General features: G+C 36.0%; 2 protein-coding genes and 1 pseudogene across 2 annotated transcripts; 2 read left to right on the forward strand and 1 right to left on the reverse strand.

Annotated features, from left to right (window-relative positions):
- The first annotated feature begins 14,393 nt into the window (after positions 1-14,393).
- Positions 14,394-17,475, forward strand: LOC114409837 (ADP-ribosylation factor 2). Its single transcript, XM_028373472.1, has 7 exons — positions 14,394-14,549; positions 14,983-15,152; positions 15,625-15,695; positions 15,821-15,940; positions 16,656-16,774; positions 16,858-16,939; positions 17,104-17,475. Exons 2-7 carry the CDS (start codon positions 15,005-15,007, stop codon positions 17,107-17,109), a joined length of 546 nt encoding a protein of 181 aa, XP_028229273.1. The 5' UTR covers positions 14,394-14,549; positions 14,983-15,004; the 3' UTR covers positions 17,110-17,475.
- Positions 17,476-17,807: 332 nt separating this feature from the next.
- Positions 17,808-22,569, reverse strand: LOC114409845 (annotated as a pseudogene).
- Positions 22,570-25,721: 3,152 nt separating this feature from the next.
- Positions 25,722-26,644, forward strand: LOC114409854. Its single transcript, XM_028373495.1, has one exon. The coding sequence runs from the start codon at positions 25,919-25,921 to the stop codon at positions 26,366-26,368; it is 450 nt and encodes a 149-aa protein (XP_028229296.1). The 5' UTR covers positions 25,722-25,918; the 3' UTR covers positions 26,369-26,644.
- Positions 26,645-27,691: the final 1,047 nt, after the last annotated feature.

The following is a 27,691-nucleotide window of genomic DNA, read 5'->3' on the forward strand; positions in this document are numbered from 1 at the left end:
ACCCAGCATTATTGCTGGGGCACCCAGCAAACAGTGAAGTGGCGAAACTGCCCTTCAGCAATTATTCTTCCGGAAGAAGGTTCTTCCGGAAAAGTTCCGGAAATAATTCTTCCGGAAAGTTTCCGGAAGAATCTTCTTCCGGAAGATTAATTTGTGTCTTCCGGAAATACTCACAGACAATTTCCGGAAGAACTTCATCCGGAATGTTTCCGGAAGAAGCTTCTTCCGGAAGAATTCCATTGTCTTCCGGAAGAAGCTTCTTTCGGAAGTCTTCCGGAAGAAGCTTCTTCCGGAAGTTAGTTTTTTTTTTTAATACGTATGTAATGACGATTTTGCCCTTGTGTAAATTTCTTTAAATTAACGTCTTCAGGCTGTGTTTTACTGCGCTTTCTTTGTTTCTTCTTCCGTTTGCTTTCTTTCTTCTTCCGTTTGCTTTGTTTCTTCTTCCGTTTGCTTTGTTTGTTTCTTCCGTTTGCTGTTGTTTCGGTGGTGGTCCCTTCAGCAGTCTGTTGGTGGTCCCGTGAAGTGAAGTATTTGAAGATTTGGTGGTCCCGTGTTCCGTATTTGAAGTTTTATTAGTGGCTGTTGTTCCTATTTTGTCGGAGGTACGCGTTTATTTCGTTTTCCGGTTAGCTTTTAGAGAAGAAAAACAGTAAAAAATGTATCCGGAAGAAATTTTAGGCACAGAAGGAGGAAGGTCTGGAATGACCACTTCCGGATGAAGGTCTTCCGGAAGTTACGAAGGCCAATTCCGGAAGAAGTGTTTCCGGAAACTACTTCCGGAAGACCTTCTTCCGGAATTGGGCTTCTTAACTTCCGGAAGAAGGTCTTCCGGAATTTACGAAGCCCAATTCCGGAAGAAGGTCTTCCGGAAGTAGTTTCCGGAAGCACTTCTTCCGGAATTGGCCTTCGTAACTTCCGGAAGACCTTCATCCGGAAGTGGTGAAGGCCAATTGCGGAAGAAGTTCTTCCGGAAACTACTTCCGGAAGCACTTCTTCCGGAATTGGGCTTCTTAACTTCCGGATGAAGGTCTTCCGGAAGTTAAGAAGCCCAATTCCAGAAGAAGGTCTTCCGGAAGTAGTATCCGGAAGCACTTCTTCCGGAATTGGCCTTCGTAACTTCCGGAAAACCTTCTTCCGGAATGTTAAATTATTAGTAATTTATTTTAATTTCTGTTTTATAATTTTTTTAATTTCTGTTTTATATATATTTCTGTTAGTTAATAATGAATTATTGGTTTAATTAGGTATAATGATATATATTGTGGATTATAATTTTTTTGTTTTATAATGGTATATATATATATATATATTTCTGTTTTATAATTTTTTTTTATTTCTGGTTTATATATGTTGTGGATTATTGATTTAATTAGGTATAATGGTATAATATTAAATGATTTAGGTAACTTAAATGTATAATGGTACAAAAATGTTTTATTAGTTGTTTATTATAGTGATAAGTTTAGTTTAAGTAAATAATGTAGTTATAAATTTAGAATATAGTGATAATTTTAATATAGTCGTGTATGATGCATATGTCCTATTAATATGTTTGTTATTTAAGGTGTAGTAAATTTTTGGATGTGGTTATATGATAATTTGAATGTACTTGTGTATGATGCATATGTCCTTAAGATGGACGAAGATCAATGGAGGTATGACTTTGCGATGTCACAAGAAGTTCATATGGATTATGATTATGATAATCAAGAAGAATGTGGAGTGAATGAACGACATGTCGATTGTTCAAATGCTTTTAATACATCTCAGGTAATCATAGATAATTTGAGTCATTGGTTGAATTGATGGTTTGTACGAAAATTAATGTGTTAGGGTTGCGTTGTAGGTATTCGCTACTCGAGATGATGTTTTGCAATGGGCTCGAACAGTTGCCCATGAAAATGGATTTGTTGCAGTGATTATGAGATCTGACACAGAGACCGGTAGCAGAGGAAGAAGTTCATTTGTGTTAATTGGGTGTGAAAGGAGTGGTACGTACAAGTGTAGAAATAAAGAATTCGTTAGAAAAGACACCGGGAGTAGGAAATGTGGTTGTCCCTTCAGGCTTCGTGGGAAACCAGTGCGTGGAGGGGAAGGTTGGATGGTGAAGTTGATCTGTGGGATTCATAATCATGAATTGGCGAAGTCCTTAGTTGGACATCCATACGCCGGGCGATTGACTAAGGAAGAAAAGAAAATTATTGCTGATATGACAAAGTCGATGGTGAAACCGAAAAACATCTTGCTAACGTTGAAGGAACACAATGCCGACAGTTACACCACGATAAAGCAAATTTACAATGCAAGAAGTGCATATCGTTCTTCAATAAGAGGAGCTGATACCGAAATGCAGCATCTGATGAAGCTTCTCGAACGTGATCAATACATTCATTGGCATAGATTGAAGGATGAAGTTGTGGTGCGTGATCTGTTTTGGTGTCACCCAGATGCAGTAAAGTTATGCAATGCATGTCATCTGGTGTTTTTTATAGACAGTACCTACAAAACAAACAGGTACAGACTCCCACTACTTGACTTTGTTGGAGTGACACCAACGGCGATGACATTCTCTGCTGGGTTTGCATATCTGGAGGCTGAGCGTGTTAATAATATTGTATGGGCTTTGGAACGATTTCGAGGCCTATTTTTAAGACACGATCGCCTCCCTCTTGTTATTGTCACTGACAGAGACCTAGCACTGATGAATGCAGTGAAAACTGTGTTTCCCGAGTCTACTAATTTGTTGTGCAGGTTTCATATCGATAAGAATGTGAAGGCGAAGTGCAAATCTTTAATCGGGGAAAAAAATGCGTGGGACTATGTAATGGATAACTGGGATACTTTGGTTGATTGTCCGTCCGAATACGAGTTCCATGAGTCATATCAGAAGTTTCAAGTTGCTTGTTCGCCTTGGCCGATGTTCGTTGACTATGTTAACGACACATGGATTATCCCCCACAAGGAAAAATTTATTACAGCATGGACGAATAAGGTCATGCACCTAGGCAACACAACAACAAACAGGTATTAACAACTGATTTTATTTGTTAGTAACGATTAATATTAAATGGTATTTAATTGTTGTATATTTTCATGTTTGTTGTGTATTTTAAATGTAGGGTTGAATCACCTCATTGGGCTCTCAAAAGAGTACTACAAAATAGCGTTGGAGACCTATGTAGTGTTTGGGATGCCATGAACAACATGATCACGCTGCAACACGTCGAAATTAAAGCATCCTTTGAAACCAGTACGCATGTGGTTGGCCATGTATATAAAAAAACCTTATACAAGAGGCTTCTTGGGATGGTTTCGAGGGATGCTTTAAATCAGATTGCTTCTGAGATTGACCGTCTACGTTATCTCGGCAACAATCTCTCTTCTTGTGGTTGTGTGATGAGAAGCACGCACGGGCTTCCTTGTGCATGTGAGCTTTCTAGGTATACTGCTAGCAGCATCCCATTGGAGTCAGTCCATCTTTTTTGGAGGAGACTTTGCTTTTCAGACCAAGGGTTATGTGAGACGGAAGTCACCATCAAGGAAGAAATAGAGGTCATATCTAAAAGGTTTGATGAACTTGATGTGGCTGGCAAAGTAAATCTGAAGAGTAAACTTCGAGAAATCGCATACCCTGATCATAACTCTATGTGCCCTCCTCCATCAAAGGTGAACACTAAAGGTGCACCGAAGAAACCGATGAAAAGAAGTCAAACATCCACAAAGCGTGATCCGTCTTACTGGGAGTATGTTGATGCTTTTCATTCTGTTCAAAGCAGCAACTCTCCAGTGAAACGAAGTGCATCATGTTCTCAACCGCGTCAGCCAACAAGGATCATCCCGATGTTGGATCAATTTGCGTCATTCTTTCAAGGTTTCATTCGTGACGTTGTGGATGTGAAAGCGGACGGTAACTGTGGATATCGGTCCATTGGCGCTTTATTAGGTATGGGGGAAGATTCGTGGCCGTTAGTGCGTAATGAATTGCTTAAAGAACTTGGCAGGTGGTCGCATGAGTACATGAACCTCTTCGGTGGCACAGAGAGATTTGAACAATTAAAGTTGTCCCTACTTGTTGATGGATTTTCAAAGGTATGTTTTTAGGTTAATTTTTTTTAATAACAATGTTTAAATTACTTACATGTGTATGTTTGGTTCATTCAGGTTAGTGTGGACAAGTGGATGGATATAACAGACATGGGATATGTGATTGCTTCACGGTATAACGTAATCCTTGTATCGTTGTCCCAACAACAAAGCATGACATTTTTCCCTCTTAGAAGTCAACCACCACCTGACTCTTCTGGCCACCGCATCATATGTGTCGGTCACGTGTTTGGAAATCATTTTGTTCAGGTACATTGAATATAGTTAGTGTAACAATTATGCAATGACTTCGCTTGTTCGTTTGGCACGGTCAGCGCATGATATAATGTTTGTTCATGTACAACAGGTTTATTTGAAAGACCATTGTCCGTTGCCGCCCCCAGCGCTGTTGTGGTCAACCAATTGTTATTCTCAGGCAAAGCAATGGGCAATTCCATATATTAGTAGAATGCAGGAATACACAAGCTTGATGTCATTCAAAACACACTATGTAGACCTAAATGAAGACTAAACATTCATTGTTTATTTATTTGTATTCATTATGCGATATAATTCGTTGTAACCCGTCACTAACCAATTAATATTATCAACTACTCGTTTGGTTAAGCAAGGAAATTGTTGGTCCAACAAAAATCATTTACGCGTACAGCATACATCATTGTCATAATTGACAACACATAATGACATGCATGCGTGTTACAGTTTGAGCGTGACAACACATTGGTTGACTTCAGTACACATTTTGAAACTAGCAGTCGCTCAACAACACATTGGTTGACTTGACTACACATTAGCGACAACACATTGGCTGACTTGACTACACATTTACGCGTGTCTATTTTTTTGTAAACAAAGTTAAACAAAGGCTCGGTCACAACCATCTATATATATGGCAGACTAGGCTACTAAATCACACATTATCTTGCTTTCAAATAATCTCCCAACTGATACACAAACTATGGCATTTCTAGGAGAAACTAGCAGTCAGACGATTGTCAACTCAAGGTTGGCTTTCATTTATCCAAATGGATCGATTATTCACAATGATACTGGGGTTTACTTCCAAACTTCAACTCCGGTGCCCATTCGAGTACCAAATAGGTGTGATTTTGCAAGCCTAAAAACCAGAATACACAATACCCTTCAGCTATCCGACAAACAATTTTTGGATGAAATTCACTACCGGAAGCCATTCACCGATACAGGTAACCAAATTCGCTTTGAGTGTATCAAATTGATAAATGATGACGATGTCAACACAATGTTAATGTGTAATGATCAATTTTCTTGTGTTGGTCCGATTGAGTTATTATGCACCGTTGGAAGAACACCAGATGGAATAATAAACTTACTTGAACGCACTATGCCTCGTATTCATGACGCGATCCTGTATTACAACGGCAAATGGAACATGCCACCGCAGAACAAATTTGTTGGTTGCGCGTTCACAGGAAAAAATCCTAAGAAATTTCAAATTCCTTCAACATGTACCATCGATGAACTGAAGAATTTAATCAAGCAAGTTGCACCTAAAGGGATCCCCCCTCTTGGAATTCACGAATCACAAACGGTAAGACGATTGTTTTTCCGCCAACCAGCTCGGTTTGAGTATTCAGATACGGTTATAAAATATGAAATAAATGAGCTGATCACCAACGAAGAACTGCTGAAGGTGTTAGTACAATCTAACTACTGGAAAAAATATGGACCAATAGAAATTTTAGCTGTCTTTACTAAATATGTTGAAGACGAGGTCAGTGGGACGTCGCTAAACAACTGAATGTCATGTTTAATTTTTTGTTTTTTTGTTGATGTAACCTTTATATGTTTACGGCGTGTTTAATTCCCATAATAAAGTTGAATGCGTTGTTTCAGTGGTCCAAAAATTTAATTGTTAAAAGGGTTCATTTCGTAGTTTTTTGGATTTTGAGACTTTGTTTTGACGTGTTAGTTGACGGAACTGGGGAACGGGACTATTTTTTTTGGATTCTTTGACGTCCAAACATGAGAAATGGCCGCCCTCCATTGTCTCAGGGCACAGGCACACCCACGCAAAAAAATCCCAAACATGGGTACTTGAACATGGAAAAAGGGTTCATTTCCTATTTTTTTGGATTTTGAGGCTTTGTTTTGACGTGTTAGTTGACGGAACTGGGGAACGGGACTATTTTTTTTGGATTCTTTGACGTCCAAACATGAGAAATGGCCGCCCTCCATTGTCTCAGGGCATAGGCACACCCACGCAAAAAAATCCCAAACATGGGTACTTGAACATGGAAAAAGGGTTCATTTCCTATTTTTTTGGATTTTGAGGCTTTGTTTTGACGTGTTAGTTGACGGAACTGGGGAACGGGACTATTTTTTTTGGATTCTTTGACGTCCAAACATGAGAAATGGCCGCCCTCCATTGTCTCAGGGCACAGGCACACCCACGCAAAAAAATCCCAAACATGGGTACTTGAACATGGAAAAAGGGTTCATTTCCTATTTTTTTGGATTTTGAGGCTTTGTTTTGACGTGTTAGTTGACGGAACTGGGGAACGGGACTATTTTTTTTGGATTCTTTGACGTCCAAACATGAGAAATGGCCGCCCTCCATTGTCTCAGGGCACAGGCACACCCACGCAAAAAAATCCCAAACATGGGTACTTGAACATGGAAAAAGGGTTCATTTCCTATTTTTTTGGATTTTGAGGCTTTGTTTTGACGTGTTAGTTGACGGAACTGGGGAACGGGACTATTTTTTTTGGATTCTTTGACGTCCAAACATGAGAAATGGCCGCCCTCCATTGTCTCAGGGCATAGGCACACCCACGCAAAAAAATCCCAAACATGGGTACTTGAACATGGAAAAAGGGTTCATTTCCTATTTTTTTGGATTTTGAGGCTTTGTTTTGACGTGTTAGTTGACGGAACTGGGGAACGGGACTATTTTTTTTGGATTCTTTGACGTCCAAACATGAGAAATGGCTGCCCTCCATTGTCTCAGGGCACAAGCACACCCACGCAAAAAAATCCCAAACATGGGTACTTGAACATGGAAAAAGGGTTCATTTCCTATTTTTTTGGATTTTGAGGCTTTGTTTTGACGTGTTAGTTGACGGAACTGGGGAACGGGACTATTTTTTTTGGATTCTTTGACGTCCAAACATGAGAAATGGCCGCCCTCCATTGTCTCAGGGCATAGGCACACCCACGCAAAAAAATCCCAAACATGGGTACTTGAACATGGAAAAAGGGTTCATTTCCTATTTTTTTGGATTTTGAGGCTTTGTTTTGACGTGTTAGTTGACGGAACTGGGGAACGGGACTATTTTTTTTGGATTCTTTGACGTCCAAACATGAGAAATGGCCGCCCTCCATTGTCTCAGGGCACAGGCACACCCACGCAAAAAAATCCCAAACATGGGTACTTGAACATGGAAAAAGGGTTCATTTCCTATTTTTTTGGATTTTGAGGCTTTGTTTTGACGTGTTAGTTGACGGAACTGGGGAACGGGACTATTTTTTTTGGATTCTTTGACGTCCAAACATGAGAAATGGCCGCCCTCCATTGTCTCAGGGCACAGGCACACCCACGCAAAAAAATCCCAAACATGGGTACTTGAACATGGAAAAAGGGTTCACTTATGAATTATTAATCATTTTAAAAACTTTTATTTTTTATGTAATTCTTACAAACAAAACTCATGATTCTAGGTTCCCTTTTTTTAAAAATAAATTTAAAACAACCGTGAACTTCGCTTAAGGACCACAAACAATCGGAATAACAAACTATATTATAAAATAATAAACTGTGCAAAACACGCCAACTATATTAAACAAAAACTGTAATAATTACAAATATTCATGTCAACTACAACACAACAAAATAAATACAATGATCAATGGTCCGTGCGGCGTCTCTGACGAGCCCTGACCGTCCCATCAGCACTGGGTCCCCCTCTCGCGATCGTCAGGCAGTCCTGCATAATGTCATATAACTCTGTGCCTGCAGTGACTATCCTAAGGTTGAGCACACGCTCCAACCTCTGTGCAATCGCCTCATATCCCTCGTAATCATCCTGTCAAAGTCAGTAAAAACATTTATTATGAAATTCAAAATAAACAACAACTCATAAAACATTAAACGCGCAAATAATCTTACCACATATGGAGGGGGGTCAAATGCCACTGGAACCTGGGAGCTGGGCGGCTGTATGTAGTCCTCAGGGTCTGCAGCTGGTGCATCCCTCTGCTGGTCAGCTGCCTGGGTCGGTGTCATGAAAGGGTGAGATATGCGGAAAAACCACTCAATGTAATCCGCAGATACCTGCCCAGGCACTAAACAAGGCTGACCCGCAGGTAGTAAGTGATCCGCAAACTCCATCCACCTGTCATCTATCTGATCCTGTTACAATCGTGCACTAACAGGCGGCGGAGGGATGCTCTGGATGTAACCGAACTGGCGTACCACCCTCTCCGGTCGAACTGCGACGATCATAGGACCCCATCTGAGCTGACCCTGGAACGATGAAATCTCCTGAAACGCCCTAACACCCCGATGCTCCGTGTACGGCAACCAGGACACATCTGTGACGGTCAAACCATCACAACGTGCCCTGTAGGGTGCTCCTGTGATGCCCTTCATGTGCGCCTTCGACGTCAACCACCGGGAAGCACGTGGGGACGTCTCCTGGTATGTGTCGTCAGTCACGCACTGATGCACACTAGGGAAGTGCTCATAGATCCAGCACTACACAATAATTGAGGTTAACATAACATAAAAACATGTTTAAATCATAATCGAACCTAACATATTAATAAACACAAAATTTACCTGAAATAGCGTCAAGTACCTTGCAAGCTGTCGGGTGGTGGTCCTACAAGCCTCATCTAACTGGTCGTACATATGAACCAGCGCGGCAACCCCCCAAGCGTAACCACCACTATGAGCGAGGTCCCGGAAAGCGTCAAGGTGGACCACATGCACGTATGTTGCACTCTTATTAGCAAAAAGAGTGCAACCGACAAGGTGCAGCAAATAAGCGCGAGCTGCGACAATCCACCGCCGGGCCTGACATCTGGTCTCATAAATGTCACGAACCCATCCTAATCGTACATATGCTCCACGTGTGAGTGCTGTCTCGGCTCTGGCCTCCTCCGCAGACACTTCCAGCAACTCCGTGAGCAAGAATCTGGCCTCCTCCGTAGAAAGAGCGTGGAAACTGTGCAAGGCGCCAGTGATGGGCAAATGTAGAATGGACGACACATCATCCAATGTGATCGTCAGCTCTCCTACTGGAAGGTGGAAGGTGCTAGTCTCACTGTGCCACCTCTCCACAAATGCGGATATAAGTCCAGGATCGCCATTAATAACTGAACAATCTATCAGTGGACTTAATCCTGTGGCAGCCACCAGGCCTTCAATCTCAGGCACTGGCCTCCCAATCAGTGTCAGCTTCCTCCCATGTGACACTAACTTCAAATCAGGACGTTCCTGATTTGAAGTACAAATTATACAATTATTAAAAAAAAATTAATCATAAACAAATAAATAAACAATGACAAATAATTAACAAATTAAAATACCTGTCCACTCCACACGGCATGTGCAACATGCTCGGCAAATGATGTGAGCACTGACGGGTCACGTGGACCACCAGGGAATCCCTCTGCAGCATCATCACCATCTGACCCCTCACCACTATCAGCACCCTGTGCGTCCGCACGCATCTCAGGTGCCTCCGTAGGCTGCTCAGGGACATCATCAGTCATGTCAGCGACGTCCTCAGCCATATCACGTCCCTCCGTAGTCATCTGATGAACGCGTAGCCTACGGGCTGAGGCAGTAGGCCTACGCCTCTCGGGAACATCGCCAGCATCCTCGTCAGCAGCTCTATCTCTGCCTACAACTCTACCTATGGCACGACCTAAACCTCGTGTTCTGGCCATGATCTGTAAATCATGTCGAACACGTATTTTTTTCGGTCAAAATATACACAATTTTCTTTATAAAAAATCAACTAATATAAAAATAATTCATTACTAAACATCCACAACTTAATTTTAAAAAAAAATTAAACAAACTTCATTTATAAAAAAAACACAACTAATGTAAAAAAAATTAATTAGTAAACATCCAACTCTTAATTTAAAAAAAAATAAGAAACTTCATTTCTAAAAAAAAAACACAACTAAATTACTTAGTAAACATCCACACGTTAATTTTTTTTAAAAAAAAATAAACAACTTCAATTATTTATAAAAAAAACACAACTAATATAAAAATAATTCATTACTAAACATCCACAACTTAATTTAAAAAAAAATTAAACAAACTTCATTTATAAAAAAAACAAAACTAATGTAAAAAAAAATTAATTAGTAAACATCCAACTCTTAATTTAAAAAAAAATAAGAAACTTCATTTCTAAAAAAAACACAACTAAATTACTTAGTAAACATCCACAAGTTAATTTTTTTTTAAAAAAATAAACAACTTCATTTATAAAAAAAAAACACAACTAATATAAAAATAATTCATTACTAAACATCCACAACTTAATTTTAAAAAAAAAATTAAACAACTTCATTTATAATCAAATAAACAACTTTATTGATAATAAAATAAAAAAAATTATTTATAGACAAAAAAAAACAACTACTTTCAAAATATATAATTAGTAAACATACACAACTAAAATTATATATACAAATAAAACAATAATAGGAAAAAAATATTTCCAAACATACACAACTTTATTTATACAAATAAACTACTTCATTTATAAAATAATACATAAGTAATTTTAAATTAAATAATTAGAAAATTAGTCAACTAAAATGATATAAAAAATAAACTAAAACAATTAACAAAAACAATTAACAAAAAAAATATTTTTTTTAAAAAAAAAATTTAAAAACTACTTTCGGAAGAAGTACTTCTTCCGGAACAATTCCGGAAGAAGGCTCTTCCGGAAAGTGCTTCCGGAACCACTGAAACGACTTCCGGAAGAACCCTCTTCCGGAATGTTTCCGGAACAAGTACATCTTCCGGAAACATTCCGGAAGAGGTGTTCCGAGAGTTTTCCGGAAGATCTGTTCTTCCGGAAGTCGTTTCATTACCTACGGAAGAACCCTTCTTCCGGAAATCTTCCGGAAGATCTTCTTCCGGAAGTTCCGGAAGAACCCCTAACGGGTCTTCCGGAAGGCTCACCGTCACCAAGCTTCCGCCATTTTTTCCGGCGTCCTTTACCCTAAGGTTCATCTACCCTAAGGTTCATCTACCCTAAGGTTCAACTAACCTACCCTAAATGCTACACATACAGTGCAAAACAAAAGGAAAGCTAAGAAGAAGGCCACCTACCTCGAATGCAAATGGAAGACAAGCCTCGCGGAGAAGATGAAGCCGGAGAAGCCTCGCGGAGAAGAAGAGAAGAAGACAGAATGCTTTTTCGCGGAAGAGAGAAGAGAGGAGAAAAGCTTTTTCGCGGAAGAGAGAAGACAGAAGAAAAGCTTCCGAAAGAGGGATAAAGTTTTTTATGTTTTTAAATGAAAGGCAAAATTGACCTTTCAATAAATTGCTGGGTGCACCAGCAATATTGCTGGGTGCACCTAGCAACTCCCATTAGCAACAAGGGGCTAATGGCACCAGTTCAACTCCACCCTGTGCTTTTACTTCTTGCACCCCCAAAGACTTGAATGGACACAAATATCCCTACACCACCACCAGCCCCCTCTTCTCTGATGCGGGCACCATCAGCAAACGCCTCTAATGGCACCATACTTGACTGGGACCCTATTTTGGAAAGAACTTTTTGAAATGCACTAATTTTTTTACACTTTCAAAAAGGTCTTTTTGGAATTATAAAAAATATACTTCCAAAAAGGATTTTATGAAAGTATAAAAACATGCTTTCTGATAGGCTTTTCCATAATTATGCAAACATACTTTTGAAAAAGATTCTCCATAAGTATAAAAAAAATTAGTGTCTTTTGGAATGACCTTTCCAAAAGTATATTTATATACTTTCATAAAAGCCTTTGCAAAAGACTATTTTTTTTACACTTACAAAAAGACTTTTTTGGAAATATAGTTGCATAATTAATTAAATGTATTTCTAAAAGTATAAAAAATTAGTGACTTTCATATGAGTATTTTTGGAACAAGACTGTGTTCTACACCTCTCTTTGGTCTTTGACTCCATCGACGCCTCTTTCCCTACATTAGAGTTGTCAACCACGGTGTTGGCTAGGGGTGTTTGTGTGTAATGATGGTGTTAGGTGAAATGGGTTTATTTATTAGCCCATCAAAATAAATATAAAAAAATCAAATTAATAAGAAATAGCATGGAGCCCATCAAAATAAATAAAGAATCAAAATATTAAGAAATATCAAAGACGTTGGACACTATTGTTGAGGTGAAGTATCCATTTTAATCAAACTGGGATGTTTTGTAAGGCGAGTTCTAGGTTGGGGGAGGGGAACAAATCCTACACCGTGGTAAACAAATCTGGTCCTTAGGATATAATCTTTTCTCGAGATATGTGTGGATTATAGTAGGCATGCTCACACTGGAACAAACTAAAAAAAAAGAATATTAAATGATGTTTGATTTGAGTATTTTTTTGTCAGAAAATAAGAATAAAAATATGTTTACTTAAAAATTTTAAAAATATTTGTTTTGAAAACATTTTGAAAATCAGGTCCAAAATTAACGTTTTCAATCTTTTTTGAAAAAGTGAAAACACAATTATTCCTTTAAATACATATTTTATAAATCTTAAAAATTTAAAAATATTTTTTTTTCTGAAAATAGAAAATGAAAAAAAAAACAAACACTCAAACCAAGCTTCACGTTAGAATGCATCATTTTCGTTTTTCCTTTGTCTTCTACGTTGTTTAGCTGACACCGTTCATGTTCAAGTGCAACATCCCTTATGCCACACACGACTATATTTTGCATACTCTGCAAATCTTCATTTTGTCTTCTCAACGGTTCCTAGTAAGAGAAATAGAATAGTGTTAGTTAAAGTAAATGTTAGGGGTATCCCAAAATGTTAATGGTAACGATAAACGGGACATAATCAGTTAGAGAAAATAAAAAATTTTCCTAATTACTGAATTTCAGATAACAGAACACACATCTCTAATAAAAATGTTAATGGTATTAGATTTGGTCTTACTAGACAACTAATGTTAAAGGAAAACATTAGTGTGAAAATACAATCTCAAAGGAATTATAAAATTAACTTAATAGCTCGAAGAGGATTTAAAAAAAAAAAGAAAAAAATCATGAGTTCCTGTAATATTCTTAATAAAAATTAACCATTAATATTAACTTATCAAATGACACTCATTCCGTCTCATTCCGTCAAGTTGAATATTTTTTCAAGAAACAAGTGAAGGTGCTTGGTGACGAAGTTTGGATTCTCGTATGAGAAGATGTAGCTTAGCTTTAGGTTATGTTTTTGTGTCTTATATTTTATACGAGGATTAATGGCAACAGTGTTTTAAAAAATTGGCTCCAATCGAAAACCGGTAGTATAACTGGTTCGAGAATTAAATAAATTATTGTGTTTGAATGTTATTCTTTTTTTTTTTAAATGACAACTTTTTATGTTCTTATAGGATCATTGTTCTACAGTTTATTTGAGTTTGAAGTTGGTAAAAAAGGTTGATAAATATAAACATTTAAACCTAAACAGAAGTTAAATTTTTTTACTACCTTATCAACTAATTTCACCAAATATGGTCATGTCTAATAAAATTAACTGACTATATTTCACAAAACTAATTTACAAAATTAGTTAAAATTTTAAAATTTAACTTATTAAATTATAAATATTTAATAAAATTAATCTTTAAAAATATAAAATAATTATAATTTATTTAAAAATGATAATTAAAAATTTTAATAAATATATTAAAGATAAAAATTAACTAAAATATAAAAAATTAAAAATTAATATTTTAAAAATATTAGTTCATATAACATTTAAAAAAATATTAAAGACTATTAAAAAAACATATTCACCCAATACTAATAGTCAAAAAAAACTTTTCAACTAAAAAAATATAAAAACTAATTGAAATATCATGTTTAACCTAACATAAATTCTTTATATAATTTTGTAAGTATTTTAAATAAAACTAATTTTTTTTATAATATTATAATTAAATATATTTTTTTTCTCCTTTTAACTGGTTTTGTCGTAAATATGTGCTTGGAAGCTTCGGAAGAATTAAGAATTGATAGAGAGAGGCATAGACGGTGCTTTAGGTTATTTTCTTAAGTAAAAAGAAGGAAATAAATAATTCTCGTAGCTTTGTTGCTCTTATAAATTCTATTCTGGTTGACGCTTCTCTCACCATCCCCATTTCGCGTTGGTGCAAAGCATCCTTCGTTTCAATTTCTCTCTCTCAGCGCTTTCTGCAATCGAACCTTTCATCTCCAAAGGTAGTAATCACAAACCTCAGATCCTCTTCTTTCCGTTTTTTCAATCTCTTCATGCAATCAGATTTTAGTTTTGCACTTCGCACTTCAATTTCCGATTGAATCACTTCTTCTCTACCGTTTCACCTCTTCGTTTGCCGCTATTCTCTCTCTCTATGCTTTGATCTGAGTGTTTCCGGATCAATCTCTCCAGATCCTTCCCCCCCCCCCCCCCCCCCTCCCCCCCCTTTTTTTTGAACCTGTTATTATTCGTTGCGACCCGTTTCGATTTTCATGCTGCTGTTTTTTCTCGATTTGTTTGAGATCTGGTTGAATCCGGTAATGTTGACGTGACTGTGTTTTGATCTGCGGGAAAAACTGTGCTGTTTGATTAGAAGCTCCTTTTCGTTTTGGAGTTTTTTTTTTAATTGAAAATTTGTTTGAATTGTGAAATTAGGGATCCACAGGCCGAAGGAGAAATGGGGCTGACATTCACAAAGCTTTTCAGTCGGCTTTTCGCGAAGAAGGAAATGCGAATTCTGATGGTTGGTCTTGATGCTGCTGGTAAGACCACTATCCTGTACAAGCTCAAGCTCGGAGAGATCGTTACCACAATTCCTACCATCGGTGAGTTTCTAAACTATGCTTCTCTTTTTCTCCTACCTTGATAGATGTATTGTAATTGTTCTTTACCTGTAGGAATATGGCTTACCGGTTAGATTATATAGAATTATCTTAATTACTAACGTCTTAATTATTTAGGACTCATGATAATAACTGACTTCAGGGCAACTAGGCCAGTTGCGTCGATGATCTCTTAAGATGGAGTGTGATCAACATGTTTCTAAATCTGCGAAAAAACCTTAACAAATTGAATACCGAGATCCCAAATTATGTTTGTTATTATGTGGTTCTTGATGTGAGATCCTGGATTGAAGATGGTCTAATTGCTGTGTAAATAAAATAATCTTCGACAACTTTAATATTACTTTTCACAAACGTTGGGTGTTATGGGTTTACTATTTGGTGCATCAGAGTGCTGGAATGTTGTGAATATGTTATGTTATATATATGCATTGATGCATTTATTTTGTTTCAGGGTTCAATGTTGAGACTGTGGAATACAAGAACATTAGCTTCACTGTTTGGGATGTTGGTGGCCAGGACAAGGTCAAAATTTTGATTCTCGAGCATCCCTGGAAATACACGATATTTAGTGCATATATCACTTGCCTTTCACTTCCAAACAACACAACATTACTTGTTGTGGCTGAATACTTATATTTGCTTTGCAGATTCGTCCCTTGTGGAGGCACTACTTCCAGAACACCCAGGGTCTTATTTTTGTTGTAGACAGCAATGATAGGGACAGAGTTGTTGAGGCCAGAGATGAGTTGCATAGGATGTTGAATGAGGTACTCAAGTTAATTTATTTTGGAATTTTAAGCCATGTCTTCATATTCAAAGTTATTCATGTTAGATGATATCCTGACATTTAGAGGGAACTCATTCTTATAAAGAAGGTTTGGGATCACATAGGGGCCAAAAGAAAGGACCTGTAAATTAGTCAAGATAGGTTTTAAAATCGTGTTGTGACCTATAAAGAAAATTCTTTTATGTAGTCTTGAAACATTCAAAGATGGCTTCTTGGGTTTTGAGGAAGGAATGAAATGAATGTTCATTTTAAGCAGAAAGTGTAATTATTTTGCTTATCTACTATGACTCTTGTTTTTCTAGCGATACGTCAGTCTAGCACATGATGAATATTCAATGGTTGTCTTTATTGATTGTAGTGAGAACTTTTATTGAATCTATATGACTGAAAGCATATCTCGCTGCTGTTGTTAAATTGATCTGTTTTTTGTTGGACCATAATTTCTGATAACTCTTGTATATTGATGCCACTATGACATTGTTTGGAAATTGAATGACCTGTTCTTACTCACTCAATCTCATGGAAAATTTAGTGCTTCTAATTGAACATGCTTCTTTGTCTGTCAACTTCATTGTTTACAAGGATCATGATCCATGGCTAGAAGTATTAGTCTCCTTGTTCTTTTGCTCTCTGTTTTATGTATTTTTGCAATGAAATAACAATGTTCATAAAATGTTTATTCAAAAAATTTTCAGGATGAACTGAGAGATGCAGTATTGCTTGTGTTTGCCAACAAACAAGATCTTCCTAATGCAATGAATGCTGCTGAGATTACCGACAAGTTGGGTCTACACTCTCTCAGACAGCGCCACTGGTAATTTTTTTAATAACAAAGCCCTTCTTGTGCTATATTAGTAACTATCCTGTTGTAATGTAACTCACTTCTGGTTTTTCCAGGTACATTCAGAGCACCTGTGCAACCTCTGGGGAGGGCCTTTACGAAGGTCTGGACTGGCTTTCCAACAACATTGCCAATAAGGTAGCTATTGGTTTCTTTCCTTCTTTATGGTAAAAAAGCATTATTGAAAGTACTTGTTTGTTGCCCTTCCAAGTTTCTAGTTCATTAAAAAAATGAATGAAAAGATGTACCTCTTCTTGAATTACTGAGGTGATTTCCCCCCCTTTTTTTCCCCCCCTTCACAGGCTTAATGCCTTTGGGAGTCTTGCGGATTGGTAATTCTGGATGCAGGGGTGAACATTATCTAGCTTTTATTTCTTGGTCCTCTTCCAAGACAACTCGAATTTGTGCTCATGTAATGCGGTTTAGGACATCTCGGTGCTAAATTGTAGTAGGATTTTACTTCTTGGGATGCGTAATACTCTGATCTTTCTATTGGGTTTGGATGCAATGTCCATAACTGTAATGGAGATACTAATTCAATGCGCCACCGGGTTCTGTCTGATTTATAGTTTTATTTTGGTCATGTATCATTCATATATTGAGAGTATGAAATGGAGATTTTGTTTATTGTTTTGTAAGATTCCCGAAAAAAAAAAAACTATATACACTTCGTACCTTCTATGTTTGCTTCGTGGATAGCATAGGCAATGGGCAACTCATCAAAGGAGTGGGTCTTGAATCTGAATTGGGCTCCCAACAATCCGTAATGATTATTTTTTTAACAATTTTAAATATTACACATAAGGAATGGACTCAAGTTTTTAAAATTTTGGTGTGATGTTGATGTTTCTTGCTCATTTATTTTCAATTCAAATGCAACAGGATATCCAAGTCCCTTTTTGAAATTTCTCCCAGAAATTCAGTTTTTGACAAAACTATTTTCAATAAAAACATGTACGCATATAAACAATTTAGGAAATAAAATTGTGAAAATTAATGTGATAAAATGCTATTAGTAGTGCCTTTTCATTCTTATTAATTTACTACTGTTCCGTTTTGCCTCAATGAAGTACATACTCGAACTAGGGGCACAAGAAAAGCTTAAAACAGTTAAAAGTCCAAGGGGCTGGAATCGTTTTCTTGAAACTCTAATTCCTCAACTGGGTCTTCTTCGAAAAGGAAAGGTGCGGGTTCTTGAGAATTGTAGGACTTCTTGTCGTTCATCTCTATAACCGAAACAATCCTTTCCTCAATACAGTTTTCCACAATTTCAGTTCCAACTTCTTGGGACTGTAATCCAAGAAGAGAAAAACATTCTCCCTGGAAATCCAAGTCACTGGAAGACAAGATCAACCCAGCAATTGTCTTTGCGAGATCAGGGGCATAACTGCGAATCTGAAAGTGAAAGAACCATTTTTTAAAAATATTAGGTCGCAAAGTTGGCCAATGAATTCAATATAAGACCAAAAAGATAATGATCCAGAAATTTAAACTAAACATTCGGCGGAAAATTTTCAACAGTAAAAATACGAGGGTCTACACAGACCACAAATGTGTGTTAGAGAGAGGGGAAAGGAGAGAATGTTAGAGATGACTTTACCTCGACGGCACGTGAACTTAAAAAAGCCTGGGGATGATTCGCCTTCAAGTCATCCAGTGAAAGTTTAACTGCTTTCTTAACAAGGTTTCTGACAAGTGGAGACATTTTCCTTGGAGCTGGTATCGTGGTCTTATCAATATGTCAAGGAAGTATGAATTACATATAAATAAAGAAAATTCAGAAGATACATTACCATACAAAATCAAATGTTCATACATATATAGGGAAATATGTATGCCCGAGAAGAACATAAACTGCAATGATATACCAGATCTGGCAAAGTTTAAGTAAGAACTACTGGATCGTTACTTATTCAATGAATAAATATAATATAAAAAATTCAAAGAAAATAAAAAGACGTGTTTTAACACTTCAAATGTCTCTGATAAAGATAAAAAGGATCTGTTCAGTGCTGGATATTGTTTATGATATGAGTGGAGCACAATATCAATGTGAGTATCTGTAGGGAAGTTTTCCCATTCTAGTAATGTAACGCCATCTTGCTCCACTATGCCTCCTAAATTCAAACCATATGTTTTCCAGTCAATGCTTTGCAATGCCTTCACAGATGATTGGGAGATTGTACAAGGTGAAAAGTCCTTGAAATACAAAACCTGATAGTAAAAATTGTTATCATCCAAATTAAGTAGCAGATATATAAAATTTAAAATATAACAAAACAGCTAAAGCATAAAATTCAAGGGAATTGTTAACAGACCTCTGTTTTATTACCATATTCCCTGAAGCACGTTGTGTTCTGCATTGATATGTTACTTATTACTATGGCTGCTTCCATCACCAGTTCAATGTGTAGTCGATTGTCAGTGCAGCAAGCTTCCCCACTCCCAACTTTGCGCTGCTCCCTAACAAGGTTCAAAAAAGAAGACACTTTCAAATCTTAGTGCTATGATTTAAGAATATAGAGGCCCTTCCTATTTTTATTAAGCATGCCATATCCATCAAGAAAGTAAATATTTTGAGAAGGCTTAGAAAACCAAGTTCTCGCGTTTACTTCTAGATGTAACATTTTTCCTCTGCAATTAGTACAAAATGTTACAGATCAACATTTTAAATGGATCCAATTAATAATAAATAACCTGCAACAATTCACATGCAAAATAAGCTGAGTAGCTGATAGACACTGAAAAATATCTAGATTCTATCATACATTAAGGGTTCTTCTACGTAACAACTATGACAACATATAAAGAACTCAAAACTACTACGCATTTCATTCCCTAAGTACAAAGTGTTGTAAATAGGGAATTTAATGTTCAAGTGATAATCAACATATCTCATGAACTTTAGGATGATTATGATACCTACGAATGATCAAAGCATACAAAAGTAGAAAAGATCTCTTCCTGAAAGACTTAACCGCAGGAAAGTAATCAATCTACCAAGTCTAGAACAAAAAAGGTTAGGATTCTAAATGAGAGCTGACTTGAGATTATGAATTTACCAACTTGGGAAGCAAGAGTTACACTTGTTACTTAAATTATTTCCATGCTTAAGTACATAGTCTTCAATGCCTGATTTGAGAAGTTCTAGATTTGATGCCGACATTGGTAACTTCTTGCACTCATTTGTAAGAAAAACCTTTTCATATCGTGATTCAGGAACATCGCAATCTTCAGCTACTAATTGAATTGCAACATTCTGGACAAAAAAATTGAATGAATCACTAAAACTGTGCCAACTTCAAGGGTTCTGCATTACATTTGTAAGTTTTCTTAGGATAATGTCAATGATATGGAACTGGAAGTGCAAATCAGCAATATGATTTGGTGGAGTTTTTAACTTCTGATAGCATGAGATAGAAGGAAAAAGCTCTCCAACAACAGCATTGACACACTTCAAGTTAAAGTTGGTTGAAAAAAAGTGAATGCATTTGAGAATTCTTCACTTGTGTCAGTTTAACTTACAGGAATCTTTAAAATTAGCATCTGCAAAATCAACAAATAAATAAATAAATTGAAAGAATAAGAAATTTGATACATGAGTATAAACAGAAGATAGTTTTGTAGATAAACAGAGTGATATGACAACTTCAACGGCCTCAATTTTGACATGCATTGAAGAACAAAGCTGCAGCAAACTTAGCACATTCAGGAACATTAAAGCCACCTTCATATTTCTGCTTGCTAATGTTCTCTCTCTCTCTCTCTCTTTTTTATATATATGTCAGGTGAAGGTTTTTACTGTTCTTGGTGTGGGGATTTAGAAACTAGGAGCACTCACATTATTGATTTCTCAGTATAGCAAATTTTGATAAACCAAATTGCCTTAGACAACATCCCAGTGGAGAAGTGCAAAATCACACAAATTTCTAATGTATAGCCTTAGCACTGTCTACAGCTGTCACTGCTTCCTAATAATTGAAACATTTGTTATGGCCTAATAGTTTCAATATTGGTTCATGCTTAAATTTTTTTATAACGATAAATGCAGTGATTGCCATTTCTATAGGACTATCACATGACTGAGGCACAGTGATAATTAAGCTGTTTGATCAAACACATTTATATTGAAAATAGCAGCATAGTAAAAGTTTCATGTATCCCAAGTAATTTATTTTTTGCAACAAAAGAGATTCCACAAATTAGCACCAGAAAGTCAGCACATACCTTCTGTAAAAAGGTATGAATATCAGCCAGTAAGAGATCAAGGCTAACAAAAGAATACATACAAACTTCACTACCACTGCAAAATAAGACAATCACACAATTATTAGAAAGAAACTTAACCAACAAATTGATCTTAATTTAATGTAGTTCAAATGACTTACATGCCTGAATTTTGCCCCATTTTTTGTGTTTGGAGTTAGTCGAGTTATTCTAGAGGAACCACTTCCTTTCAGGTTTATCTGAAAATTATGTATCTCGGTATCGCCGATGCCTACAATGTCCAAAGACTGCAATAAGAATCATGATAATAACTAAACTAAACGTGGTAATATAATATATAGTTGAAAACCTGCTTTACTCTTAAACAGTGACGTAATATAATTACACAGGCACCAAGGAAACATAAAACATTTGACAAATTTCCACATGGCTGGTGAAAAATGACTTCATATCAAAAGTAACTATACCTACTATTAAATTAATACGAAGAGAGACATTAAAACCATTTTCCTTAGACAGAATGGGTGGCCTAGCATATTACGTCCCACATCAATGCAAGAGCAATAGAGTTGACGCGGATACAAGAATTGTTATCTCTTTTCTACTTTGTGCATGTGGATATATATATATGTTCAATGAGATCATAGCACAACTAACATGAGAACATTACACTTACCGGTGGTTTTGAGAGAAAGCACTCCATCTGTGTTACAAGGAGCAAAATAAATAAATAAGAGATAAAAAAAAGGAAGTCAAAACAAGCTATCAATAAACAGTTACAAAAAAAGAGAGGGAAAAAAATTCAACTCAGTTTGTAATAATGAATTGTTCAGTTACCCCAATTGTCAGCAACATCCGTGGAAGAAAACCTCAAGTCCTGAAATTCCTCCAAGCAGCTCCCAATGCCAGTATCAGAGACTGCTCTCAAGAAATTCAAATATTATTACAAAGAAAAAGTTCACCACTCTTTACTAAACAGAATTTCTTAATTTGGTGAAGCAGAACAGGATTTATTAATTTTTAAAATCATTCACCATTCATGCTGAACAAGCGACACCGTTTTGATTCATTATTTTCAATCAACTAAAATAAATGCCCGAAAAATGAAACAAATTGCTTCGGATAAAATTTATCTAATAACAAAATGCGCAATAGATAGAGCGTGAAGAAACACTTGCAAACATTTTCTTACTAGAGATTTGAAGAGAAGGATGCGAAGATGAAGAACGAGTGAGAATAACCGCGAGTCTGCAAATCTGCTCCGATAATCGGCATCTCTGATACGCTGAAGATATTAACTGTAATCGCAGATTCACGTCACACACATAACCGAACAAATCGCGAAACTCCCATGCAAGGTAAGCTCAGATTTACATAAACGAACCAATGACAAAATCATAGGAAAAAAAGTTAAATATAATTTTAAGAACAATACGCAGTAGAAGGAGAAGAAGAAGAAGAAGAAACTCACATGTAAGCACAGTTTCTGAGCCGAAGAAAACTCCATTCAGAATCAAAACTCTCTCTGGAATTCGCGCGCAGAAATGATCAACGGTTTTCGAAAATCAAATTTATACATCACACTTAAAGCGGTGGGCCCATGGTACGACCCGATAGCCAGGCCCATTAACGTGTGGATGGGCTTCACTGATCCATAATCAAGTCTGGCCCATACAATAGAATTTTTCTCTTTCATAAAAAAGAAGGATGGCGTGACAAAGATTATATTTGAAATGAATCTAAAATTTACTTTTTGCAAAATTAAAATTAAAAAATGTGCATCACACATTCTCTTGTGTTGTAAAGGGTGAGATAGAAGAAGCATTTTGGGTCCCCAAAAAAAGTGCTTTACATTCGGACGTTACACTGAAATTTCTGACTTCTTGCACTCGCAAAGACAAGCAAGTATGAAATCCTTTTGCAGACAAATATGCTATTGCTGACAAATGTTGTTGATGACGATGCTTCTTGTTTTGACTGAATATCTGCCATGTAATTTTATGTTTGGCTTTATCAGTTGTCTAACTTGGGAAAATTATTCTAATTCTATCATGACCAATGCAAATTATAGTGGGTAAAGAAGCTTGTTTTTGGCCAAATTTAATTGATAAAAACAAATCCCTTAATGGGGGAACAATTTGTAGGTGGCACGATAATTGAGGAACCTACTCAGCATATGTTGTGAAATGCCAGGTACTTATAGTTATTAGGTAACATTAACAAATATTTGAATACTCATTCTCATTAACCCACTAGAGTTGGTTTAGTGATTCTTTTTATATTTATTTATCAAATTGATCCAAATCAAACAAAAATTACTTTGCAAACAGTTTGATTCTAACTAAACTATTTCATAGATATAGTTTGGTCAAATTCTTTTTCTCAAACAGTTTGAGTTTTTATTGTTGAATTTAGTTTTCTTTATATACTTTATGTTTGATTTGTTTTTTTATATCTGTAAAAATTAAAAATTATCGTGCACTCGAACTCAACCAAATACACTTTACAAAAGGGATTCTATTCAAATCGAATCATTTTACAGAAATAGTTCATTTCAATTTTTTCTCAAACACTTAATTTTAAAATGATTTAGTTCCATTCAATGTTTTTCACACCTCTTAAAAAAGTTTTAGGTTTAAATTTCATTACTTGAGAAAATATACTCTCTTTAGGCAAATTAGCACTGGCCTACCTAGATGCAATGACGATAAATAAAATTTAAAGGATAGATTGTAATGAAAGTTTTAACAGAACCATTTTCTGAAGTTCTCATAAAAAAGTTTTCTTCATGCAAGCATGTTAAAGTTCTATTCTGGTACTCTCCTTTTTGTAAGAACTCACATGATGCCAGCCAGAGGCATCCCTTGAAGAAACAGAACCGAAACTTTGCACGGGCAATTATATTCTCATTCATGGAAGAGTGGAAGTGGAATTTTTCGCCTTTTGTTCAACCCTTGCTGGCTTGCTTAATGGATTTATCTAACCATTTTTCAAAGTGGTTGCTTCATATATACTGTTTTCTCTTTACTCAATGGTGACTTTCTCCATTGAAAAGATGTCAGGGTTTCATGTCCCATTCATCCTTTGGTGGTTGATACTGATTTCCTATGTGCCATGGCTAAGTAAAGAATGACATTCCAATTCAGTTTTTTTTTTTAAATAAAATAAAATAAAATAAAATCACTCCCCATGTTCAATAAAAATAACCAAATTATTTTTTTTACAAAGGTCACATTTGAGATCAAAGCTAAATTATGATGTATCTACTCCAGACTTCCACCGTTAGTTGATCCTAATGGATTTATAACATGATTTTAGTCCTTGTCTAGAAATAAACACATTATTATTATTATTGATGTACATAAATGTAATAAAATGAGAAGCTACACTCAATACTACATGGAAAAAAATCGATAGAGACTTATCTAAAAGATTATTACATATGCTGAACAACAAACAATTTAACCTAATTATAACTACTCAATTAGTTTTTTGACGTAACATGTGATTTATATTTTAAAAAAAGAATATAGTTTAAATTTTTAATTTTAAATACTAAAATCAAAATAAAATTTTATAAAGACTAAAATAAAATAAAAAGGTCCTATCAATAAAAAATACATTTAACCCGTAATTCTTTTATCTGAAACTTCTAACTTCTAATGCCGGAAGATCATTTTTACTTTTTATTTTAATATAACACACAAGTATAAAACTTGACTTAAGAAAAGAATCACCAGGATACTGATTTAACTAACTGAAGTGTATGATATCATGATAACAAAGTTAACCTATTTGAAATTAATATCTCAACCAACTCAACAATCACAAGCTGATTCCCCTCTTTCCAAAGGAATAAAGGGACAATCGGGGCAGGGTGACCCCATCAAGCTTATAAGAGCAATTGGAATGGTTAGTGCATGATACTTTTGCACAGATCCCTATATTAATAAAACAGGGTTAGTCTCACTCTGTGCCCCCCCTTTCACAGATTTCGGAGAAATCCTTGACTAGATTATTCCTTTATGCATCACATTTGGAAAATTATCCTACTCCTAAAGACAATTACTTTGTTTAGACCCTAGGTATGTATTTTGTACGAAAAACTGACCGTATAGTACTGTCTAAGATAACAGAATTGTCTATGGCCTAGAGACTATTGCATAATAAACAAGTCTCTAACATGTATAAGACGTTTTTAAGCCTTACAAAATGTCTTTCTTCAATAATTCATTAGATAGCTCATGTATCTATGATCTTTGTTATGGTATCATCGCATAATTTGTGAAAAAGTGTTAATAATACTCATTATGTACTATGTAAAGATTAATTGAAACTATAAAAATCTCAAATCATGAAATAATGTCTCCTCTACATCCCTTTATAATTTGTTGCAAGAAAAGTAGCACTTATCAACAAAATATCATGACTGTTTGGCATGTATTAACTACATAGAGTCATAGATTGTCTCATTCAATGATTATGAGTGGGAAAACCCCAGTAAACAAAAGCTGCAGTTTCATGGGGCCTTGAGAGTGTTGTGTGTCCTGATACTGCAAGATCTTGCTTTCTCTCCTTACAAAGCAATCATAGGAGCCAATAAGTTTAAAAAACACAAAGAATATCTTTAGTTGCCTTCTTTATTAAAGAAAGTTCCCCTCTTCCCCTTTTTTCTAAATTCAAAAATTCCTACTTATTAGAGAGCCAATTTACAAAACCACTTCTCACACCTAATCCCCTTGAGTGCTTGAGGAGTTAAAATCCAAATCTATCTTGGTCTGCACTCAAAGAACAAGTGCTGCAGCTTTAATACCAAATCCACCTATTCCCCACAATTCTCATACCCCTCAACATAACTATTCTCCCTTCTTCTCAATTCTCTCATTGAAGATGTCTTTACAAGTTCAGCCACAGACACAGCCACAGCCACTGATGCAGCAGCAACAGCAACCTGTCCAGGTCTATCCTACCAGTGTCACATATGAGTCACCACCCCACCATTCAAATGGCTCTTTTGGGTCAGTTTTTGTTGTTTTGGCTATAATTATAGTCATTTCTGCAGTTGCTTGCTGCCTTGGAAGGCTTTGCAACCGTCGTGGTGGCCACAGCCACAACCAGAAACATGTTAAGCCACAAAAGAAGCAGCAGCAGCAGCAGAACCACCACAACTTCCGTCCAAAAGAAGTGGACATCGAATTCGGGTTTGACAAGAGAATCGCAGCTTCCAAGCCTAATGGACATGGAGCAGGCAGGGGAATCAAGCCACTTCCTCATCATGGTGACGTGAAAACTTTCGAAATGAAGCTTGGCCACCAAGGAAAAATAAGACCAGGTCCATGAAGGGAATTGTTAGGGAACATTATTATATTATGTAGGCATGCCCATCTTCTTGTTGGCAACTGTTCCACATCTATACCATTGTGTTTCTATTTATCTTCTCTGTTTTTCAGTCTCTTATTAGATTTGCAACTGCAAGATGAAATGTATAATTATCTTCTCTACTCTTCTTATGGCCTTGTTTTCATATTTGAAAACAAAAGCTTGTGTTTCTCTCTGCAATATGGATTTCTAAAAGTAAAAGGAGTGTAAAAAATAGAAATTACTCATTTTAAACTTGATGGATTGATTGGATAAAGAATAATGATGGGTTTGAATGATTTTATGTGTAATTAAATTGATTTAGATTTTTTCCTTTTAAGAAACTTAATTTGAACTAGATTTAGATTTATAAAAGAAAAAGAAACAATTATTTAGAGAGCCAAAAACTACACCAGAAGTTGTGCTGCAAACAATCATAAAAGAAGTTAAAGAAACTAATCCAGATCATATGAATTTATAACCTTTCTTTCTGCATTAAAGAAACCAAGGTCTTCAAGTGCGCGCAACGAGAAAGTGTGACAATTTACCACGTACTCATACCATGATTTTCATTTTTTTTTTTTTAATTTCTCCTTAGACACTCCTTATAATACTGATAAAGAGGTCTAACTTCTTACCAACTATACAAACTTGTCACCATTAGCTCAATTCTAACATGTGATGGCTAAAAATAGTGGTCAAATATTTATGGTTTGTTTAACCATGGATTCGGTTTGTCTATTTCTCTTGCTGATTGGTTAAAACATCGGCGGCTCCTGTATAATGTTCGGAATAGGATATGCAGAACTTTGAGGCGAGATGGAGATAGTGGCTCAATTGAATTTTGTAACGATAATTAGTATCTTTATTACACTAGCTAAAACTTATTTATTCTTATTACTTTCTATCGCAACAAGATGGACCTTGCCTAGACTAAGAATAGATCAATTATTAAATCTTGGGTGAAAATTTCTTTTACCCATTTCTCTCGGCAATCTAATATTAACAACTTAGTCTCAACGGTTTTCATTGTAAAAAAAAATGAACCTTATATATTCATGTGTCAAACAAGAGAAAGAAAAAAATATTGAGAGATATTCACGATATGTTTCTTATGGTAACTGGATTCATAAATTATAGTCAACAAACAGTCCGGGCTACAAGGTACATTGGTCAGGGTTTCACGATTATCCTGTCTCACGCAAATCGGTCACCCGTAAGTTCGTAACTAATGTACTTTAGAGACTTAGCGTTTACTTTAATATATATCATCAATGGCAAAACGTGAGATATTTCAAGGCTTTA

The sequence above is a fragment of the Glycine soja genome, chromosome 1, assembly GCF_004193775.1.
Source record: "Glycine soja cultivar W05 chromosome 1, ASM419377v2, whole genome shotgun sequence".
NCBI lineage: Eukaryota > Viridiplantae > Streptophyta > Magnoliopsida > Fabales > Fabaceae > Glycine > Glycine soja.

Excerpts from the sequence above, each read along its gene's own strand:
- LOC114409837 (XM_028373472.1), top strand. The coding sequence starts at position 15,005 with ATGGGGCTGACATTCACAAAGCTTTTCAGTCGGCTTTTCGCGAAGAAG. Across the intron at positions 15,941-16,655 it reads TGCATAGGATGTTGAATGAG|GATGAACTGAGAGATGCAGT; the intron begins GTACTCAAGTTA and ends AAAAATTTTCAG. Across the intron at positions 16,775-16,857 it reads TCTCTCAGACAGCGCCACTG|GTACATTCAGAGCACCTGTG; the intron begins GTAATTTTTTTA and ends TGGTTTTTCCAG.
- LOC114409854 (XM_028373495.1), top strand. The coding sequence starts at position 25,919 with ATGTCTTTACAAGTTCAGCCACAGACACAGCCACAGCCACTGATGCAG.